This window comes from Bos indicus x Bos taurus, chromosome 21 (assembly GCF_003369695.1).
Source record: "Bos indicus x Bos taurus breed Angus x Brahman F1 hybrid chromosome 21, Bos_hybrid_MaternalHap_v2.0, whole genome shotgun sequence".
NCBI classification, from domain to species: Eukaryota; Metazoa; Chordata; class Mammalia; order Artiodactyla; family Bovidae; genus Bos; species Bos indicus x Bos taurus.
In genome coordinates, this window is record NC_040096.1 from 60959775 (window position 1) to 60977451 (window position 17677).

Consider the following 17677-nt stretch of genomic DNA (forward strand, 5'->3'; position numbering starts at 1 on the left):
TGAGCAGTTCCTGAACAAAGGCTTTTCTGGAAAACACACTCCCTCTGGACCTTACATAGTTTTGGCTTTTATTCTTTTGCAAAGATTTCTATTTCCTCCCTTCATAAATTATTTACATGCTCGTGATGAAAAACCCCAGAACATACAGGAAAGTGAAAAACAGACATCTTTCTTTTTAAAAAATCTTTTTATTGAAGTATAGTTGATTTACAATATTGTGTTAGTTTCTGGTATATAGCAAAATGATACATATGGGGGGTGTGTGTGTGTATGTGTGTGTATATATATATACACACACACATATATATACACACACATATATACATATATATTCATATATGCTTGCTAAGTCACTTCAGTCATGTCCAACTCTTTGCGACCCTATGAACTGCAGCCCTCCAGGCTCCTCTGTCCATGAGATTCTCCAGGCAAGAATACTGGAATGGGTTGCCACGCCCTGCTCCAGGAAATCTTCCTGACCCAGGGGTCAAACCCACATCTGTTACATCTCCTGCACTGGCAGACGGGTTCCTTATCACTAGCACCACCTGGGAAGCCCTTGCAGGATCATGCTGCTGCTGCTGCTGCTAAGTCACTTCAGTCGTGTCCGACTCTGTGCGACCCCATACGGCAGCCCACGAGGCTCCCCCGTCACTGGGATTCTCCAGGCAAGAACACTGGAGTGGGTTGCCATTTCCTTCTCCAACGCATGAAAGTGAAAAGTGAAAAGGAAGTCACTCAGTCATGTCCAACTCTCTGCGACCCCATGGACTGCAGCCTACCAGGCTCCTCCGTCCATGGGATTTTCCAGGCAAGAGTACTGGAGTGGGGTGCCATTGCCTTCTCTGTTGTAGGATCATATGGTAGCTCTATTCTTCATGTTTTGAGGAACCTCCATACTGTCATCCATAGTGGCTACACCAACTTACATTCCCACCAACAGTGGAGAAAGGTTCTCTTTCCTCCACGCCCACATTTTTATAATAGTCATTCCAACGGGTGTGAGGTGATACCTCAATGTAGCTTTGATTTGTATTCCTCTAATGATTAGTGACAGTGAGCATCTTTTCACATGCTTGTCGGCCATCTGTATGTCCTCTTTGGAGAGATGTATATTTAAGGTCCTCTGTCCATTTTTTGATTGGGTTGTTGGGGTTTTTTGGTTGTTGAGTTGTGTGAGCTGTTTGTACATTTTGGAAATTCAGCCCTTGTGGGTTGAATCGTTTTGCAAATATCTTCTTCTAGAAGAACATCTGTCTAATCACGCAAAGGCAGCTGCTCTTATAGTTTCGGTGCGTGTCCCCAGCACACCTTTGCAGGGGCTGGGAGTGTGAGGCTTGGGTTTTTGAACATGTTCACAGTCAGGCCTTAGCACACAGCCCTGTTTTCTGCACAGGATAAGGGCAGTTGTGGGATGACTTAGAAAAAGCAAAACAAACAGGGGGCTTAGGTACCATGATTCCAGGACCGGGGTTCAGTGTTGTGCTCTGGCACTAAGTGGCTGTGTGTCCTGGGAGAATGTCAGCTGTCTCCGCCCTCTGTGTCCACTTCTGTAACACGAAGGGGTCTGATGAAAGAGTGTCCAGGAGCCCTTCCCACCCTAGTATTCCAGAATCCTGTCAGGCTAACCCAGGATTCTGGAATTATCCTGGAGCAGAGGGAAGAAGGAAGAACATGCTGGGTACAGGAACCCAGCTTTCCAATAAGATGGCCCCTCGGGCTCTGTTCCCACTGGCCCCAGACCTGTGAGCACATCCCAGTGCCTGGTCACCTCTGGCCTGGACAGACCCCTGACAGGTCACTCCAGCAGGAGACGGGCCGGGCCGTGGCTCTGCCTGAACACCGGCGTTTACTTGCTGTGTGACTTTCGGCATCTCCTCAGCTCTCTGAGCCTCAGTTTCCCCCTGTGTCATGAGGACCTGGGGGTAAGTTGAACATTTTCTTTTTAAGTAGAACTCCTTTCTCCAAAAAAATTGTTTGCAGAAACCTAACATAGAGCAGAGAGGAAGGAAACCCTGACACATACAGCTCCTTTAAAGTGTGTTAACCATTGTCCTAAGCACTTTATGTTCATGACCCTGTCTCTCCTGACTGCAACCCTGCAGAGTGGGTGCTGTTAGCTCTCCATTTGACAGATGGAGACGCTGAGGCCCTGAGGGGGTTGGTTATCCACAGCTAGTAAGTGTTGGAGTTGGGATTCTGAGGTGGTTGGATCTCAGTAGTGAAAATCCAGGCCCCTGACTTTCCAACCCACTGGGGACATCCCCCGGCACCCAGCCCATGCTCTTCCCGCCCCCCGCCTCCCAACACACACACACTGAGGTTTGCCCTCTGCAGCTCCTCTCAAGGTCTAAACCACAAGTGATTGATGAGATTGAGACATTGAGGTTTCCTGTCCCCCCAAAACCCACATCACTGATGCTGAGCAGGGCCTGGGAGGCCCACAGGGGCCTGCTTGGCATCATCACCAACAGGTCCCAAGACCCAGGGCCCATGGGCTACCAGTTTCCAGCCTGTGCTGATCTCCTAGCCATGCTCACGCGGCCAGCAGAGCCCTGGTTTGAATTGTCCACCTACAGCCACCTGCACAGACCTTCTTCCCTTGAAGAATGAAGTCACAGTGCCCCCTTCAGACCAGGGGCAGCCAGGCCTGAAAGCCCATATGATCCCTCAACTATTCACAGGGGGTGCCTTGCATCAGGAACTTTAAGGAGGGGGATGATGCCTTCCCAGGCAAGAAAAATGCCTTGGCATTTGGACTCAGGTAGACCTGGGTTTGAATCCTGGCTCTGCCTATGGCTAGCTGTGTGATCCTGAACCATCTCAGGTTACTTAGCTAAGTCTCTGCCTTCCTGTCTGGTATATGGGAATATACCATATATTTATATTCCCATATACATACCATATATGGGAATATACCATATATGGGTATATACCCATATACCATGTATGGTATATACCATGTATGGTATATGGGTATATGGGAATATACATCAACCACACGGTGCGGTCTTTAGGATGTAGCAGGCAGAGCACACAATAAGTTCTTCCACTTCCCTTTGCCTCTACTCTGAAGATGTGTCTGCTGGGGAGGAAGAGAAAAGTAAGGATCACCCTGCCTTCTATCTGTCAGTGAACAGTCATTTATTGAGCACCTAGTAGGAGTCAGAGGAAGGAAGACACAACACAAGCATTTCTGATAGACCTGCACTAAACAACGTGGTGGAGAAGGAGGAGGGGGATAGGAGGGAAGAGAACGCCGCTGCTCGAAGGTGTTCAACTGAGAAAAAGAGCCGCGAAAAAGAGACTGGAGTGCAGGGCTTGAGGCATGTGCTTGGTCGCGTCTGACTCTGCGACCCCATGGACTAGTTAACCCCCAGGCTCCTCTGTCTATGGGGATTCTCCAGGCAAGAATACAGGAGTGGGTAGCCATTCTCTTCTCCCGGGGATCTTCCTGACCCAGGGATTGAACCTAGGCCTCCTACATTAGCAGGTAAATTCTTTATCTGAGCCACCAGGGAAGCTTGGCAATGGGAGACAGGTACTAACAAATTTATTGCAAGGAATTGGCTTACATGATTGTAAGGCTGACCAGGCAAGCCCAGAATCCATCAGTAAGGTGATCAGGAGAGGCGACCTGAACTCTCAGGCATGGCCTGTCCACAAGTGGAACTTCTTCTGGGAAACCCTGCTTCTGCTCTTAGGACCTGTCAACTGATTAAGCCAGGCCCACCTAGATACTCAGGATGATTTCCTTTACTTAACATCTGATAAGGGATTTCAATAACACCTTCAAAATGCCTTTACAGCAACATCTGGATCCATATTAGATTGAATAATGGGGGGGGGGCTGTAGTCTAGACACGTCGACACATAAAACTAATCATCACAGGGCACTTTGGGAGGCTCCATGGAAGGGTTGGTAACTGAGCAGGTCTCAACTTCAAAAGGTAGAAAGTGGAGAAGGGGATTCAGGCATCGGGGGCAGCCCTGGAAAACGCAGAGGGGGTGGGAAGGTAAGAAAGAGCCTTGGGAAGCGGATGTGGATCATCATGACTGGAGTCCCATGGAAATACATTAATACAAAGGGATAGAAATCGAGGAATGGTTTAATAAATAACAATAAACCAACACAATGCATTCTCTTAAAGGCATCCTTATGATGCTATAGAACAGCATGGAAAATTTTTCTTGGTCTGATGGTCTATGTAAAACCACAGGAGACGAAAGGCTGGTTGAAGGTGTATGAAAAGAGTTGTTTGGGTATAGAATTCTGGGAGATTTTAGCATTTTTAAATGCTCTACTGTGGTCATATTACCTTTTTTTTAAAAGGGGAGAGGTTTATTTTTTTAAGGGGAAAGATTGGTGTTAGGCTATCAGCTAGAATTGCTCATTCATCCATTAAAACAACAAAGCTCAATGTCTGGGAAAGAAACAGAATAAGCTAATTCTAAGCAAGTGGAAACAGATAAGACCAGCAGGAGCCCCAGACTCTGTGAAGATGTGAAGACAAGAGTCCGGGAGGCATGCCCTGTCATCGCTGCAGAAAGCAGGGTCAGTGTGGTGGGGAGCTCTGCTTCACCCAGCTCCCCCACTTCCCGCCACCCCACCCCACCTCCACATGTGTTTCCAAAACATTCCAGGCCCATAAAGCGTCCAAATGCCAGAAGGGCCCACATGCACGTCGGACTGAATGGATCTGATTCAGCTCTCTAGTTGTTCCTGGAACAGACGTTGAATTCCCAGAACCCCGTCCATCCCCCCACAGACAACTCTGGCCGTTTCTCAGGGAAAAGGAGAAAAAGCCCCTTGGAAACTGGGCTCAGGCCACTTCTCCCTGGTATCGAGGCTGTTACCGTGCGTGCGGCCCCACAGCCTTCCCTGCCCCGGTACTGACAGTGGTCTGCAGTTCACCTCGGTAACTGTCTATAAACAACATCCTTCCTGAGTGATTACGTGAAACAGATTTTAGAAGAAACCATTTATTCCAGGGAGGTGTCCGGGAAAGGGCTCTGAGCTGGATTTGGGAGACCTTGCTTCTTTCTAGCTCTGGCCTCGACTCCAACCTGAGTGGTCTGAGAGATTTTACTTATTTATGGAGCAAAGGTTTTCCAAGAGACTGAGATGTGCGAAACACGGCGGTACAGGCGCGGCGGAGGGTGGGGAGATGAGCCAGGCAGGTGTTAATACCATAGGCCAGTTGCGCATGCGCACACAAGGCTGTCGCAGCGAGACCGGATGCAAAAGGCGAAAGTTGACAAGCCCACCCCTTGGACAGAGGAGAGAACTGTGTGGTCTCACGGGCTCCCCTGGATTAGGTGGGCTGGTGATGTCCCAGCGACCTGCTCATCTCTCCGTGCAGCTGTGGAACTGTGTCTGTAAAGCATCGCTGGGGCTGTGCCACGAGGGGGCTCTTGCAGTAGACGGCCCCCCCACCCGGGTGCCTCCCTGGGTGGTTCCCGTTCTGAACACATTTACCACGTGCTTTGTGCGGTTGACACGGATAGCCTTGTCTGCTCCTCACAGCCAGCATCTGACAGTTGAGAAAAGCGAGGCACCATGAGGTTAAAGAGCAACCCGATGGAGGGGGACCAAATTCCAGGTCTGCCTCCGGAGCGGGTAAGCCTGAGCCTGACCACCGGGCTGGGCCTCTTGTTTGTGACCTGGGTTTTCGGCTGGACGCCTGGGGCTGTGTTTCCCTCTTTCTGTCATTCTACACACAAGCTCTGACATCATCTCCATCACCTGTACAACTACTTTTCTTTTTCGGATTTCACTTTTTCTTTTCTTTTCTGGCCACACTCTCCAGCATGTGGGATCTTAGTTCCCCAACCAGGAATCAAACCCGTGCCCCCTGCGTTGGGAGCAGGGAGTCTTTACCATCCGACCATCAGGGAAATCCCACAACTATTTCTTTAATAGCGACTCACTTCTGAACTGTTAACTGTGTATCACCAACTTAAATGGAAAATGAGTATCATTTGTCACCAAAAATGCCCTGTTGAAATACATACAATGGACTATAAGCAAGCCTGTTAAAGTCTGGTTAGATTTGGGTGTCCAGCCCAGGCCTGCTGGTTTTGTTGAAAGGGGAGTTACAAACCACCAGAGGGATGCTGAAGACACACAGCCCCAACCTGACACTTTTCTCCAGGGTTAACCTGGAGTCAGTGTGGTTACTAACCACACTGAGAGGAGTGGGTCAATGATTGGGGGTTATCTACCATCCAATCCACAACCCTCACTTTGGGAACTATCTCCCAGCTTCAATACACACCCATGAAACACTAGGCACAGTTGATTACTCAGTCAGGGTTCCATAAGGCAAACCCTGGCCCTGGTGAAAGTGATGGTGTGTGTCCTGGGGCGACCACAGCCTCACAGCCCTTTGGACGTGGATTCTTGGGGAACCAAAATAGACTCTCTCTGGCACTGAAACAGAAATGAAGAATTTCTCTGGTGGTCCAGTGGTTAAGACTCCATGCTTCCAATTCAGGGGCTTGCAGGTTCAATTCCTGATCAGGGAACTAAGACCCCACAGGCTGCGGGTGGTGCAGCCAAAAAAAAAGTGGAAATGACTCTCAGCAGCACCAAGAGCCAGTGTTTATGTGATTTGACAGAAGGAAATACTTTTAAAGTTAAGTCTTCTTGGATCAAATTCCGAGGGCGATAGAGAACAAGTGAATCAGGATGTTGGATGTTTTTTCTAAAACATCTGTTTGAAAAACAAGGGAAAATCCCTACTGTAGAGTCACACCCTGTCACCCCCACGCAGACACGAGGATCAAAGTCTGGGGGGAGCATGGGTCCATCCCTCCCACCCCCAGCTGTGTCAATGAGAAAACTGAGGTCCAGGGAGGGCTAAGGGACTCCCTCAAATAGCACCCAGAGGGTCGCACACCGACCATTGCCACCCGCTGTGTACCCAGGTGCCCACCACAGCCAGCTCCCCACCCCCCAGGCCCTCAGATGCATCCGTGACATCTGAGTCTGTAATCCCCAGACGTATCAGTTCGGGTCCAGTAGGAGATTGAGAGGCAACAATCAAGCTGCCTAATATGCAGAGGAGTTTAAAGAGGGTCTACTTTCAGAGTGTAGACAGCATGTGGGGGTAACCTCTGCAGACGACCCTTTCCTCCCAACCCGAGGCCTGAACCACGAGAAGAGACGGCAGTTGTCAGAATCACTGGAGTTGGAAAGGCCCCAGTGGGAGCTGTGCACCGGGGCTGGGCCCAGGCAGTCCCTGGAGGTCCTCAAGGGAGGAAGCTAGGAGCCAGATCCCCTCCTCCTTCCCCTCCCTCCCGCAGCCTCCTGCTGCTGCCCTGGGGCCAATCCCCACAGAAGCCGGACTGCAGCCCCTCCTGGTGTGGTCCCCGCATCCTGGGGCAGGGCCAGGGAGAAGCAGGAACGATGATGCTCCCACACACGGCGCATCCGAAGCAGATGCAGGGAAATTAGAGTTGTCCCAGACTTCCCCCTGGTCCTCAAACTGCCTGTTCTCTGGACACGGGAGACAGAAAAGCCCCCCACTTTGTTTTGAACAGGGGAGCAATGTTGACAGACAGTAACAAATAATTAGGATCCCGATGGGCTGACTCTGCCAGATCTGGGACGCCTAACCAAGCAGACCCGTACCAGAGGGCATGGGGGGGGGCGCGGATGTGGGGGGGGGTGGGGGGACATCACTCCCCCAGGGTGACAGAGCTGGGAGGCCCTGGTTACCTGGGTGGCTGTCACTGTCTCGATGGAAATGGTGACCTTGGCAAGCAGGCTGATGGCCCTCGCCTGGACAGGGAACCCCACGGGGAAGGGAGCTCAGCTCTACCCTGCCCCACCAAGTCTCCAGCGCTGAGGGTCATGTCTGGCTTCTCCGTGAGACCATGAGCCCCTGGAGGACGGACACTGTGCCTGTCCCCACATCGTGTCCCAGCACCGGGTGTGTGATGGGTACTTAATAAATATTTAAGTGAAGGCCCCCGTTTCTCTCCCTAGGGGAGAATGCAGTCCCACCATCTAACCGTCTCCATCATTTCTCCTCCAGGGAGGCCCTCACTCACCTCCCCCTCTGAGTCCCAATGTTCTCGGCCTGGAGGAGACCAATGTTCCTATCCATCCATGAGGACACCGTGCCTACCACTGCCTCCTTCGGGTGAGTCAGAGGGGCTTCTTGATTTACTATTTCTGGGACAGGGGTGCGGGCACTCTGGGGAACACCTAGGAAAACATGCCCCTCCTCTCTGGGACGATAATGGAAGCCCACTGGAAACAACAGGCAACGTTAAATCCTGAGTCAAAAGTCCTCAAGGGCTGGTGTTCAAATCCCCCAGGGCCTGTCAGGGGCAGAAGGGAGAGGACTGTTCTGCTTTTGGGCTGGGTGTTGCAGGAGGAGGGACACACCGTACGGGGGGTCTCATGTGAACCACATGGTGTTGAGGGGGGATGTGAAAAAGGAGATGGAAACTCTGAAGGCAATGCAAGAAATCAGACAGAGGCTGAGCCAGGTCTCCATGGAGACAGGATGTCTCCAACACATGGCCGACATCTGAGGAAGGTCTGGACACTCTAAGGAGAGAATGTTGGGGGAATGGGTCTTGAGTGGAAGCAGAGGAAAGGGAGGGTCAGTCCTGAGGGGGCAGTGTCAGGGAGAGTGGGCAGTGGGGCCCAGCTGGAGCTCTCAGTCCTATGGCAGGTGTGGCCTGCTATGGAGATCACCAATGGTCGTCTCAGTAGAGGCCATGGAACATGGGCCCAATCACTCCCAATGAAGCCCTCCCCAGACCACCTTCTAACGACCCTGTGGCTTCTCGAAGCCAGGTGCCATCCTGTTGGGAAAGACTACCTTGCTGGAAAATTAACAAGTAACATCAGTTGGGACACTCTGATCTCTAGAGAGCCAGACCACAAGAGACAGCACTCCAAGTCTGAGGCTCTGGGGAAACAGGGCTTCTGTTCCTGCAGAAATGGGGCCAAAGGCTGGACCAAGGGGAGCATGCAGGGCAGGTCTTACCTTCAGAAGCTCCACAGAGAAGACTGCCAGTGTCCACGGGTCTGGACTTTAGGGCTTGTCTCTGTTCCGTGATGTCTGGGGCCTCACTTGGAAGATGCACAGGCTAGGGGACCAGAATCAGCCAGAGGCTTCACTGGGGCCACAGGATCCACGTCCAGGGCGGCAAGTCGGGGCCTCTTCATGGAGCCTCTCCATGTGGCTGCTTGAGCATCCTCACAACGTGGCAGCCAGCCTCTTCCTGAGCAAGAAACCCAAGAGGCCCAGAAGGAAGCTGCAAACCCGCTCACGCCTTAGTCTTGGAAGTCACACACTGGCACTGCCACCCTGGGTGGAAAACGAGTCACTCAGTCTGGCCACATTCACTGGAAGAGGAATTAGACTCCACCCTTTGCAAGGAGGTTTATCAAACAATTTGTGGACATATTAAAACCACCCTCATTGAGAAGAGTATTTCCAGTTCCATCACTTGCTCCTTGAAGCACTCAGGGACAAAGCCTTACTTTCTAAGCAGCCAGTGAAGACTGTCCTTTTTTTCTCTACTTCAGCCTCATCCCTTGCCACTTGCCAACATCTCGTCCACCCGCCAGAACCTGCCAGTGGCTTCCCCACTCTGGGCTCTGCTCAGGCTACTCCTTCTGCCTGATCTGCCCTCCCTCCCTCTCGGCCCCCGTTGGCACGCTCTTCATCCTCTGAGTCCCAGCTCCAGAGTCACCTCCGACCTCCCCTGCCTCCTCCCACCTGGGTCCCTTGACCCTCCTGCCACCCCGAGGCCTCATGTGCCTCGTTCCCACACTGGGTCTGAGGTGTCAGGAGCTCCAGCAGGGCAGGGATGTGTGGTGTCCCTTTCTGGGTCCCTACAGTCAAAGTGGAGCTCAACACAGAGAAGATGCTCAAGAAACATGTAAGGATAAATTGCGTCGATGAGTGAGTTCATCACAGGTCCCCAGTCTGGCCCCTCCAAGCCAGTCAGCTGCTCCAGGATGTATAGGGGCTTTTCCTGGGAAATCCCAGAAGCGATCAGCAGATTCTTTTCCATAATCTATTGCTCAGCTCCTCTCCTCCAAGCCTACCCAACAATCAAACTGCCCAGGAAGAGTCCCTCCACCTCCACTTTTCCCACATCCACCCAAAAGAGCACTTGGAACACGTTCAGTTAGTCCTGCCCTCTGCATTATGCGTTTAGCTTTTCGGTATGTCTTTACACCTACTCTTTGATTTGAACCTTGCAATAGTCACGCAAGGCAAATCAACGAGAGAGTAATACTCTGCTCCAAAGAAAACAAAGCGGAAGCTCAGACGTAATTTACCCAAGACCACACAGCTAGGATTGGAGCCCATGTCTGTCCAAGCCCCATGCCTCTTTGCTGAAGGCAGAAAGGAACTAGCCTTAGAGAAACACTTGCAGAAAGTGAACTGCCCTCTGGTCCGAGTCTCACCCCAGAATGAAAGAGAAGCCAGCGGGTTAATGGTAAAATCAGCAATGTGAGAATAAGAACTGAGACTTCCCTGGTGGTCCAGCTGTTAAGATTTTGTCTCCCAAAGCAGAGGGTATGGGTTCAGTCCCTGGTTGGGGAGCTAACATCCCACATGCCTCGGGGCCAAAAACCAAAACCTAAACCCGAAGCAATGTTGTAACAAATTCAATAAAGACTTTAAAAATGGTCCACATCAAAAAAAATCTTAAAAAAAGACAAAGAACCAAGAGTGGTACTCGAGTTTGACACTGTTTATTTTAATAAGTTCACACACACACACACACACACACACAAAGGTAATTATTCTTGTTTATTGAACAGAGTGCAGTGCTTGGGACTTTCTGTACTTTATCTCGGATCCTCACCACAATGCACAATGCCAAGAAGATTTTGTTATTCCTAGTTTACGAAGTAGACCATTATGGTCCAGAGAGGTTAGTTAACTTACTCAAGGTCATACAGCTAATGAATGAGTCAGGACTGAACCCAGAGGACTCTCTGACGCCAAAGCCCCCACGCTCCCTTTCCGTCAGGCAACCTCAGTTCATCATCAATGCTATGCTGATGGAAGGTAGAGAAGCTCGACAGCTACCCTCTGCCAGGAAGAGACAGGGCGTGGGCAGATGGGCTGTGGTCTCGGAGCCAGGCTGGAATCCCCCTGTCTGGCATGATACCACTTTTCTTTTCTAATTAATGGCTCACTCACAGCCAGGCCACAAGAAGCTGAAAGAGACCAGCGCCCTTAGGAGGAGTCCCTGTGATAAGGAAGGAATGTGCTGTGGGTCCTCCCACCATGGAAGCTTCCAGGAGGACCAGCATCTAAGACTCACGCTTGTTCATTGTTCATATGGGTGACGGATGCTGGCCAAGGAAACCTCCCAGCGGAGCCTGGAGGCCAAGAACACAAGCTCTCAGTTTAAGTGCAAGGAGCACAGGCAGCTTTCCAAGACCCCTGGGGACTCAGGTGCACCCAGACTGTCTATGAACACGGCACAGCAAGGGCCTGAGTTCCACCCCTGACTGGACGCACCCCCTCGCCCTCTGCAGCAGTTGCTACTCCTTCCTCCCGTCACCCCGAGGTGTAACTGCCTCTTTTCCACTTTCTTGCAGCGCTGAAATGTTCAACCTCACCTCCCAGGTCCTTGAACCTGCTCTCAACGGGACCCTGCCCGAGGGCAGCAGCTGCTTCCAGTCCGACTTGTGGAACTGGCTCAACACCATCCAGCCCCCCTTCCTCTGGATCCTCTTCCTGCTCGCCGCCCTGGAGAACACCTTTGTCCTCAGCGTCTTCTGCCTGCACAAGAGCAGCTGCACGGTGGCGGAGATCTACCTGGGCAACCTGGCCGTGGCAGACCTGATCCTGGCCTGCGGGCTGCCCTTCTGGGCCATCACCATTGCCAACAACTTCGACTGGCTCTTCGGGGAAGCCCTCTGCCGCGTGGTGAACACCATACTCTACATGAACCTCTACAGCAGCATCTACTTCCTCATGCTGGTGAGCATCGACCGCTACCTGGCCCTGGTGAAGACCATGTCCATGGGCCGGATGCGTGGGGTGCGCTGGGCCAAGCTCTACAGCCTGGTGATCTGGGGCTGCGCGCTGCTTCTGAGCTCGCCCATGCTGGCCTTCCGCACCATGCAGGAGTACAACGCCGAGGGCCACAACGTCACCGCCTGCGTCATCAATTACCCATCCCACAGCTGGGAGGTCTTCACCAACATCCTCCTGAACTCTGTGGGCTTCCTGCTGCCCCTGAGCGTCATCACCTTCTGCACCGTGCAGATCATGCAGGTGCTGCGTAACAACGAGATGCAGAAGTTCAAGGAGATCCAGACTGAGAGGAAGGCCACGCTGCTGGTCCTGGCCGTCCTGCTGCTGTTCGTGGTCTGCTGGCTGCCCTTCCAGATCAGCACCTTCCTGGACACGCTGCTGCGCCTCCACGTCCTCTCGGGCTGCTGGGACGAGTACGTGATCGACATCTTCACACAGATCGCGTCCTTTGTGGCTTACAGCAACAGCTGCCTCAACCCGCTGGTGTACGTGATCGTGGGCAAGCGCTTCCGCAAGAAGTCGCAGGAGGTGTACGCGCGGCTGTGCCGGCCAGGGGGCTGCGGGTCCGCGGAGCCCAGCCAGACGGAGAACTCCATGGGCACGCTGCGGACCTCCATCTCTGTGGAGCGCAACATTCACAAACTGCAGTAGCGGGTGGGGAGCAGCCAGCGAGCAGATGGCACCTGGGGCTACCGATGCGTGTGATGACGGATGGACGGCGGCTCTCGGGACGCGCCCCCAGGAGGAAGGAAGGCATCCCAGTTGTGACCTTGGGCAGTGAGTCGGTGTCTCCAGTAAATTCCTGCCCTGCCCGAGCTGCGGTGAACAGGGCTGCGAGGTTGGAAGGTGCACAGCCAAGGGCCCCAGAAATACGACAGTATTATCCTTCTTACTGGCTGCCACCCCTGAGCCAGTCTGTTGCTTCCCGAGGAGCAGAGGAGCCTTGGGACAGGGACAGGAGTGGCCGAACTCCCCTCCCACGTGGCGTGTCACTCTGCCGGAGCAGGACAGCTCAGATCTCCAGAAATGCCGCCCAGCTTTGGGGCAGCCGCTGAGAGGGCCTCACGCACTGGCTGACGTGTAGTCTTGGGTTTCTTGAATCCGCTCAGCTGGGACTTTGGAGGATGATTCCCCAGGTCAATGATAGTTAAACTCTGAGCGATCCACAGTGAGAGCCCAGAGACCAGGACTCTCGTTCCCCTTGCAGAAAGACAAGTGGTCTGTGCCAAAGACGAACCCAATAAGTACTTACCCAGCATTTGCTGTACACGCAGTGTGGACAGAAAAAAGAAAATAATCTGTCCTGAAGGAACTTGCAGACTTGCGATGATTCAGCAACCACCTCAAGGCCATTCTAAACGCGGTCAAGCTAGGCACTGTGGACAGGGCAGGGAGGAGGAGTCGGGCGCCCCAGCTCAGAGGATAACTGGCTGCACGTGGCCGCGTCCCCGCCTCGGTTTCCTCCCGGTAACAGGCACAGAAGTACTTTGACAAATGAAAGGTGCTATGTAAATATGAGGCATTATTATGCCCGCAGAACGGGAATAAATTTATTCTAAGGAGAAAGACAAGCTCAGCAAAAGGTCTGTAGAAGAGAATTGGTATTGAACCTAACGGTTGTGGAAAATACGCATTAGTGTCTGACACATAACTAAGTGCTCTGTATGTTAAGTTCCCTTCCACCACCTGCCCTTCCCATCAATTTGCACGCGTGCACGCGCGCACACACACACACATACACACACACACACGCACAAGCATTTTCAGGAAAGGTCACCCCTTCCATGGAGGCGGGAGAACACCCTCCCTATACCACCTCCACCGGATCATTTACCTGAAGAAGCAACTGCAGAGGCCGCGGCCCTGCCTCCTGCGGGCGGGACCACGTGGCGAAGGGAGTGGTGGGCAGCGATGGGAGAGGTGGAGGGCGGGTACCAGGTGTCTGGCTGGAGGAAAATGGACCAGCATCCTTGGCCCTTAATGGACAGGCGCCTGGCCCCAAGCCCCAGGTCCTCCAGGGGGAATTCCTTTCTTCTTTTTCTACACGTTTTATAGTCTGCCTCCTGAGGCTGGCCCTCTGGGAGAACAGATGCTGACATCAAGCTCTGAGAGTCAAGACAGGGATGGGTGCTCAGGAGCTTCTGGTAATGTAGGCAGCGCCCTGGAAGCACTCACCGGATCAGTAGATGGGTGATTCGTTACCGGGCTCTTATCTTCCCCAGGGCCAGCAGGATTGGGATGGCAAAGAGCCCATAAATCCTGACCAGTCCAGCTCTGGACTTTAAAAGAAAAGATTTACTCCCTATCCCAGACTTTGTTTTCTGCCATGCAAGCCCCTCTGCCCAAATAAACATATGCACTCATAGCTGGAGAAAGAAAACAGGTGAAATAAGAAATACAAACCATTTCATATTAGAATGAAGTGAAATCATGTGTGGGCATATGTTGGTAAAGAATCTGCCTGCCATGCAGGAGACTCCGATTCCATTCCCGGAGAAGGGATAGGCTACCCACTCCAGTATTCTTGGGCTTCCCTTGTGGCTCAGGTGATAAAGCATCTGCCCACAATACGGGAGACCTGGGTTCAATCCCTGGGTTGGGAAGATCCCCTGGAGAAGGGAAAGGCTACCCACTCCAGTATTCTGGCCTGGAGAATTCCATGGACTGTTCAGTCCATGGGGTCGCAAAGAGTCAGTCATGACTGAGCAACTTTTACTCACAAACCATATGAATAATGAGAGTGGAGTTTCACAAAAGGAAGCTAGGCTGGGCTTTGGGGTGTGAGGAACTCATTCATCAGCGGGTGTGTATGGTCTGAGGGTCTCCTGCCAGCAGAGTCCTGGGCTCCTAATGGCCATTTAGGGTCCACCCGTGGGCAGAGGAGTAATTTGTCTATGGGAGGGGAGCTGCCCTGTGGGTTGTGTTGATACTGTGATAAAGAACATCTGTCCTGTGAAAGACCCAAAGGGCTATCACATTATAAAGAGGGATTATTTCACAAATGAGGAGAAATGGGTGAATAGTGTAAATGTGCCTTTTCTGTCCAAAATAATAAAGGGATGAGGCATTTTTGTGTAGTTCTTTCATTTGTTACAACTCCCAAAACTCTGAATCTTGTCACAGACACTGCCATAGGCAGTTAGAAGTCTTGGGTGCACGGGTTCCATTTATTTCCACTCAACCTACTTAAAGGCTCTGTGCTATAAATTAGTGGTGTCCAAACCATTGTAATTGCATATCCATATAAGTAAAAAAATTTTGATGATTTTTACCCAATATGTACACTTATTAACAGGTATTAAAATGTACACTCTTAAACATACCCAAGTAGAAATTTAAGAAATTTTGAGTGCTTGAATATTTTCTCCCATCCCACAATGGTGACTCAATAAGTTCCCATCAGGTGCCCCTGAGGCCCCATGAGGTCCTAGAATCATAAGTAAAAGTGAAAAAGTGAAAGTATTAGTCGCTCAGTCGTGTCTGAGTCTTTGCAACCTCATAGACCGTTGCCCGCCAGGGTCCTCTGTCCATGAAATTCCCCAGGTGGTTCAGATGGTAAAGAATCTGCCTGCAATGCAGGAGACACGGGTTCGATCCCTGCATCGGGAAGATCCCCTGAAGAAGGGAATGGTCATCCACTCCAGTGTTCTTGTCTGGAGAATTCCATGGACAGAGGAGTCTGGCGGGCTACAGTCCATGGGCTCTCACAAATCATAAGGATGACAGCAATTCCTTTGCGTGTGTGATATGTATCTATTAGGTGTCTTCCATTTGATTTCCATTTGACGAGGTCTAGATCAAACAGTTGTCTAACCACTGCTTGCATTCTCATAGTGATGGGGAACTCGTCACCCACTCCATTTTGAGACCCCTTCATTATTCATGTATTCAGTCATTCATCAAACAAAATTTACATTCTGTGTCTACAGAAATGGCACTGCTCCATCTCTGCATCCATCCATCTCTGCTAGAAACCTGGGGTTCATGGTAAAGAAGAACAACCCTCTCTGTTATTCCTTCCACCTAGTGAGTTGGTACCTTTTTAGATTCCCCCCAAGTGTTTCCTGGATCTATCTGTTTCTTTCTATGTCTAACCATCATCTCTTATCGGTCTCCCCAATCTGACATTAACCACCACCATCCCACCATCTCCCAATTCTTGTTTTCCACTCTTCAGCCATTGACATCTTTTAAGAAGGCAAAGACAATGATAGGGAGGCCATACACGTAAAGAAGAATGTTTAGAACGTGATGACATAAATCAAAGCAAGATCCTCTATGACCCACCTCCTAGAGTAATGGAAGTAAAAACAAAAGTAAACAGGTGGGACTTGATTAAACTTAAAAGCTTTTGCACAGCAAAGGAAACTATAAGCAAGGTGAAAAGACAACCCTCAGAATGGGAGAAAATAATAGCAAATGAAACAACTCGCAAATAGTTAATTTTCAAAATACACAAGCAGCTCATATAACTCAATACCAAAAGAACAAACAACCAAATCAAAAAGTGGAAAAAAGACCTAAACAGACATTTTTCCATAGAAGATATACAGATAGCTAACAAATACGTGAAAAGATGCTCAATATCGCTCATTATTAGAGAAAAGCAAATCAAAACTACGATGAGATATCACTTCACACTGTTCATAATGGCCATCATCAAAAAGTCTACAAACAATAAATGCTGGAGAAAGTGTGGGGAAAAGGGAACCTTCTTGCACTGTTGGCGAGAAAGTAAATTGATACAGCCACTATGGAAGACAGAACAGAGATCCCTTAAAAAACTAGGAATAAAACCACCAGATGACTCAGCAATCTCACTCCTAGGCATATACTCTGAGGAAACCTGAAATGAAAAAGACACATGTACCCCAGTGTTCACTGCAGCACTATTTACAATAGCTAGAACATGGAAACGACTTAGACATCCATCAACAGATGAATGGATAAAGAAGTGGTGGTACATATACACAATGGAGTATTACTCAGCCATGAAAAGGAACACATTTGAGTCAGTTCTTGAACCTAGAGCCTATTATACAGAGTGAAGTAAGTCAGAAAGAGAAAGATAAATATCATATACTAATGCATATATATGGAATCTAGAAAAATGGCACTGAAGAATTTATTCACAGGGCAGCAATGGAGAAACAGACATAGTGAACAGTCTTATGGACATGGGGAGAGGGGAGGAGAGGGTGAGATGTATGGAGAGAGTAACATGGAAACTTACCGTTTGTAAAATAGACAGCCAATGGGAATTTGCTGTAGGTCTCAGGGAACTCAAACAGGGGCTCTGTATCAACCTAGAGGGGTGTGATGGAGAGGGAGATGGGAGGGAGGTGCCCGAGGAAGGGGCCGTATGTCTACCTATGGCTGATTTGTGTTGAGGTAGTGTCCCAACACTCTTGGGATAAAGTTCCACTTCCAAAACGAGTCTCACAAGACCCTTCATTAGCTGGCCCCTGACTTGCCTCTTTCCCTCTCCTCAGTCCCTGGCTCATTCCCTATCCTCAATCCATGTTGGACACAAGTGTCTGGCAGGTATTCCATTCCCCCTCTGGTGCCCACACTTCCCTCCCTGCCTGGACCCCAATGGGACCTTGAGCTTGGAGAAAGCTGCCCACAAGTGTGCAAGGGCG

The 17677-nt window shown here is 50.7% G+C and overlaps 1 protein-coding gene across 3 annotated transcripts in view; it reads left to right on the plus strand.

Annotated features, from left to right (window-relative positions):
• The window catches only part of BDKRB2 (bradykinin receptor B2), a 42731-nt gene extending 27626 nt beyond the window's left edge, over positions 1 to 15105 (plus strand). For all 3 annotated transcript variants that reach the window (XM_027521467.1, XM_027521466.1, XM_027521468.1), the window contains 2 exons: positions 8043 to 8150; positions 11594 to 15105. In XM_027521467.1, coding sequence (XP_027377268.1) covers positions 8077 to 8150; positions 11594 to 12686 — 1167 coding nt within the window. In that variant the 5' untranslated portion in view covers positions 8043 to 8076 and the 3' untranslated portion in view covers positions 12687 to 15105. The remainder of the gene's footprint in view (positions 1 to 8042; positions 8151 to 11593) is intronic.
• The last annotated feature ends 2572 nt before the right edge of the window (positions 15106 to 17677 follow it).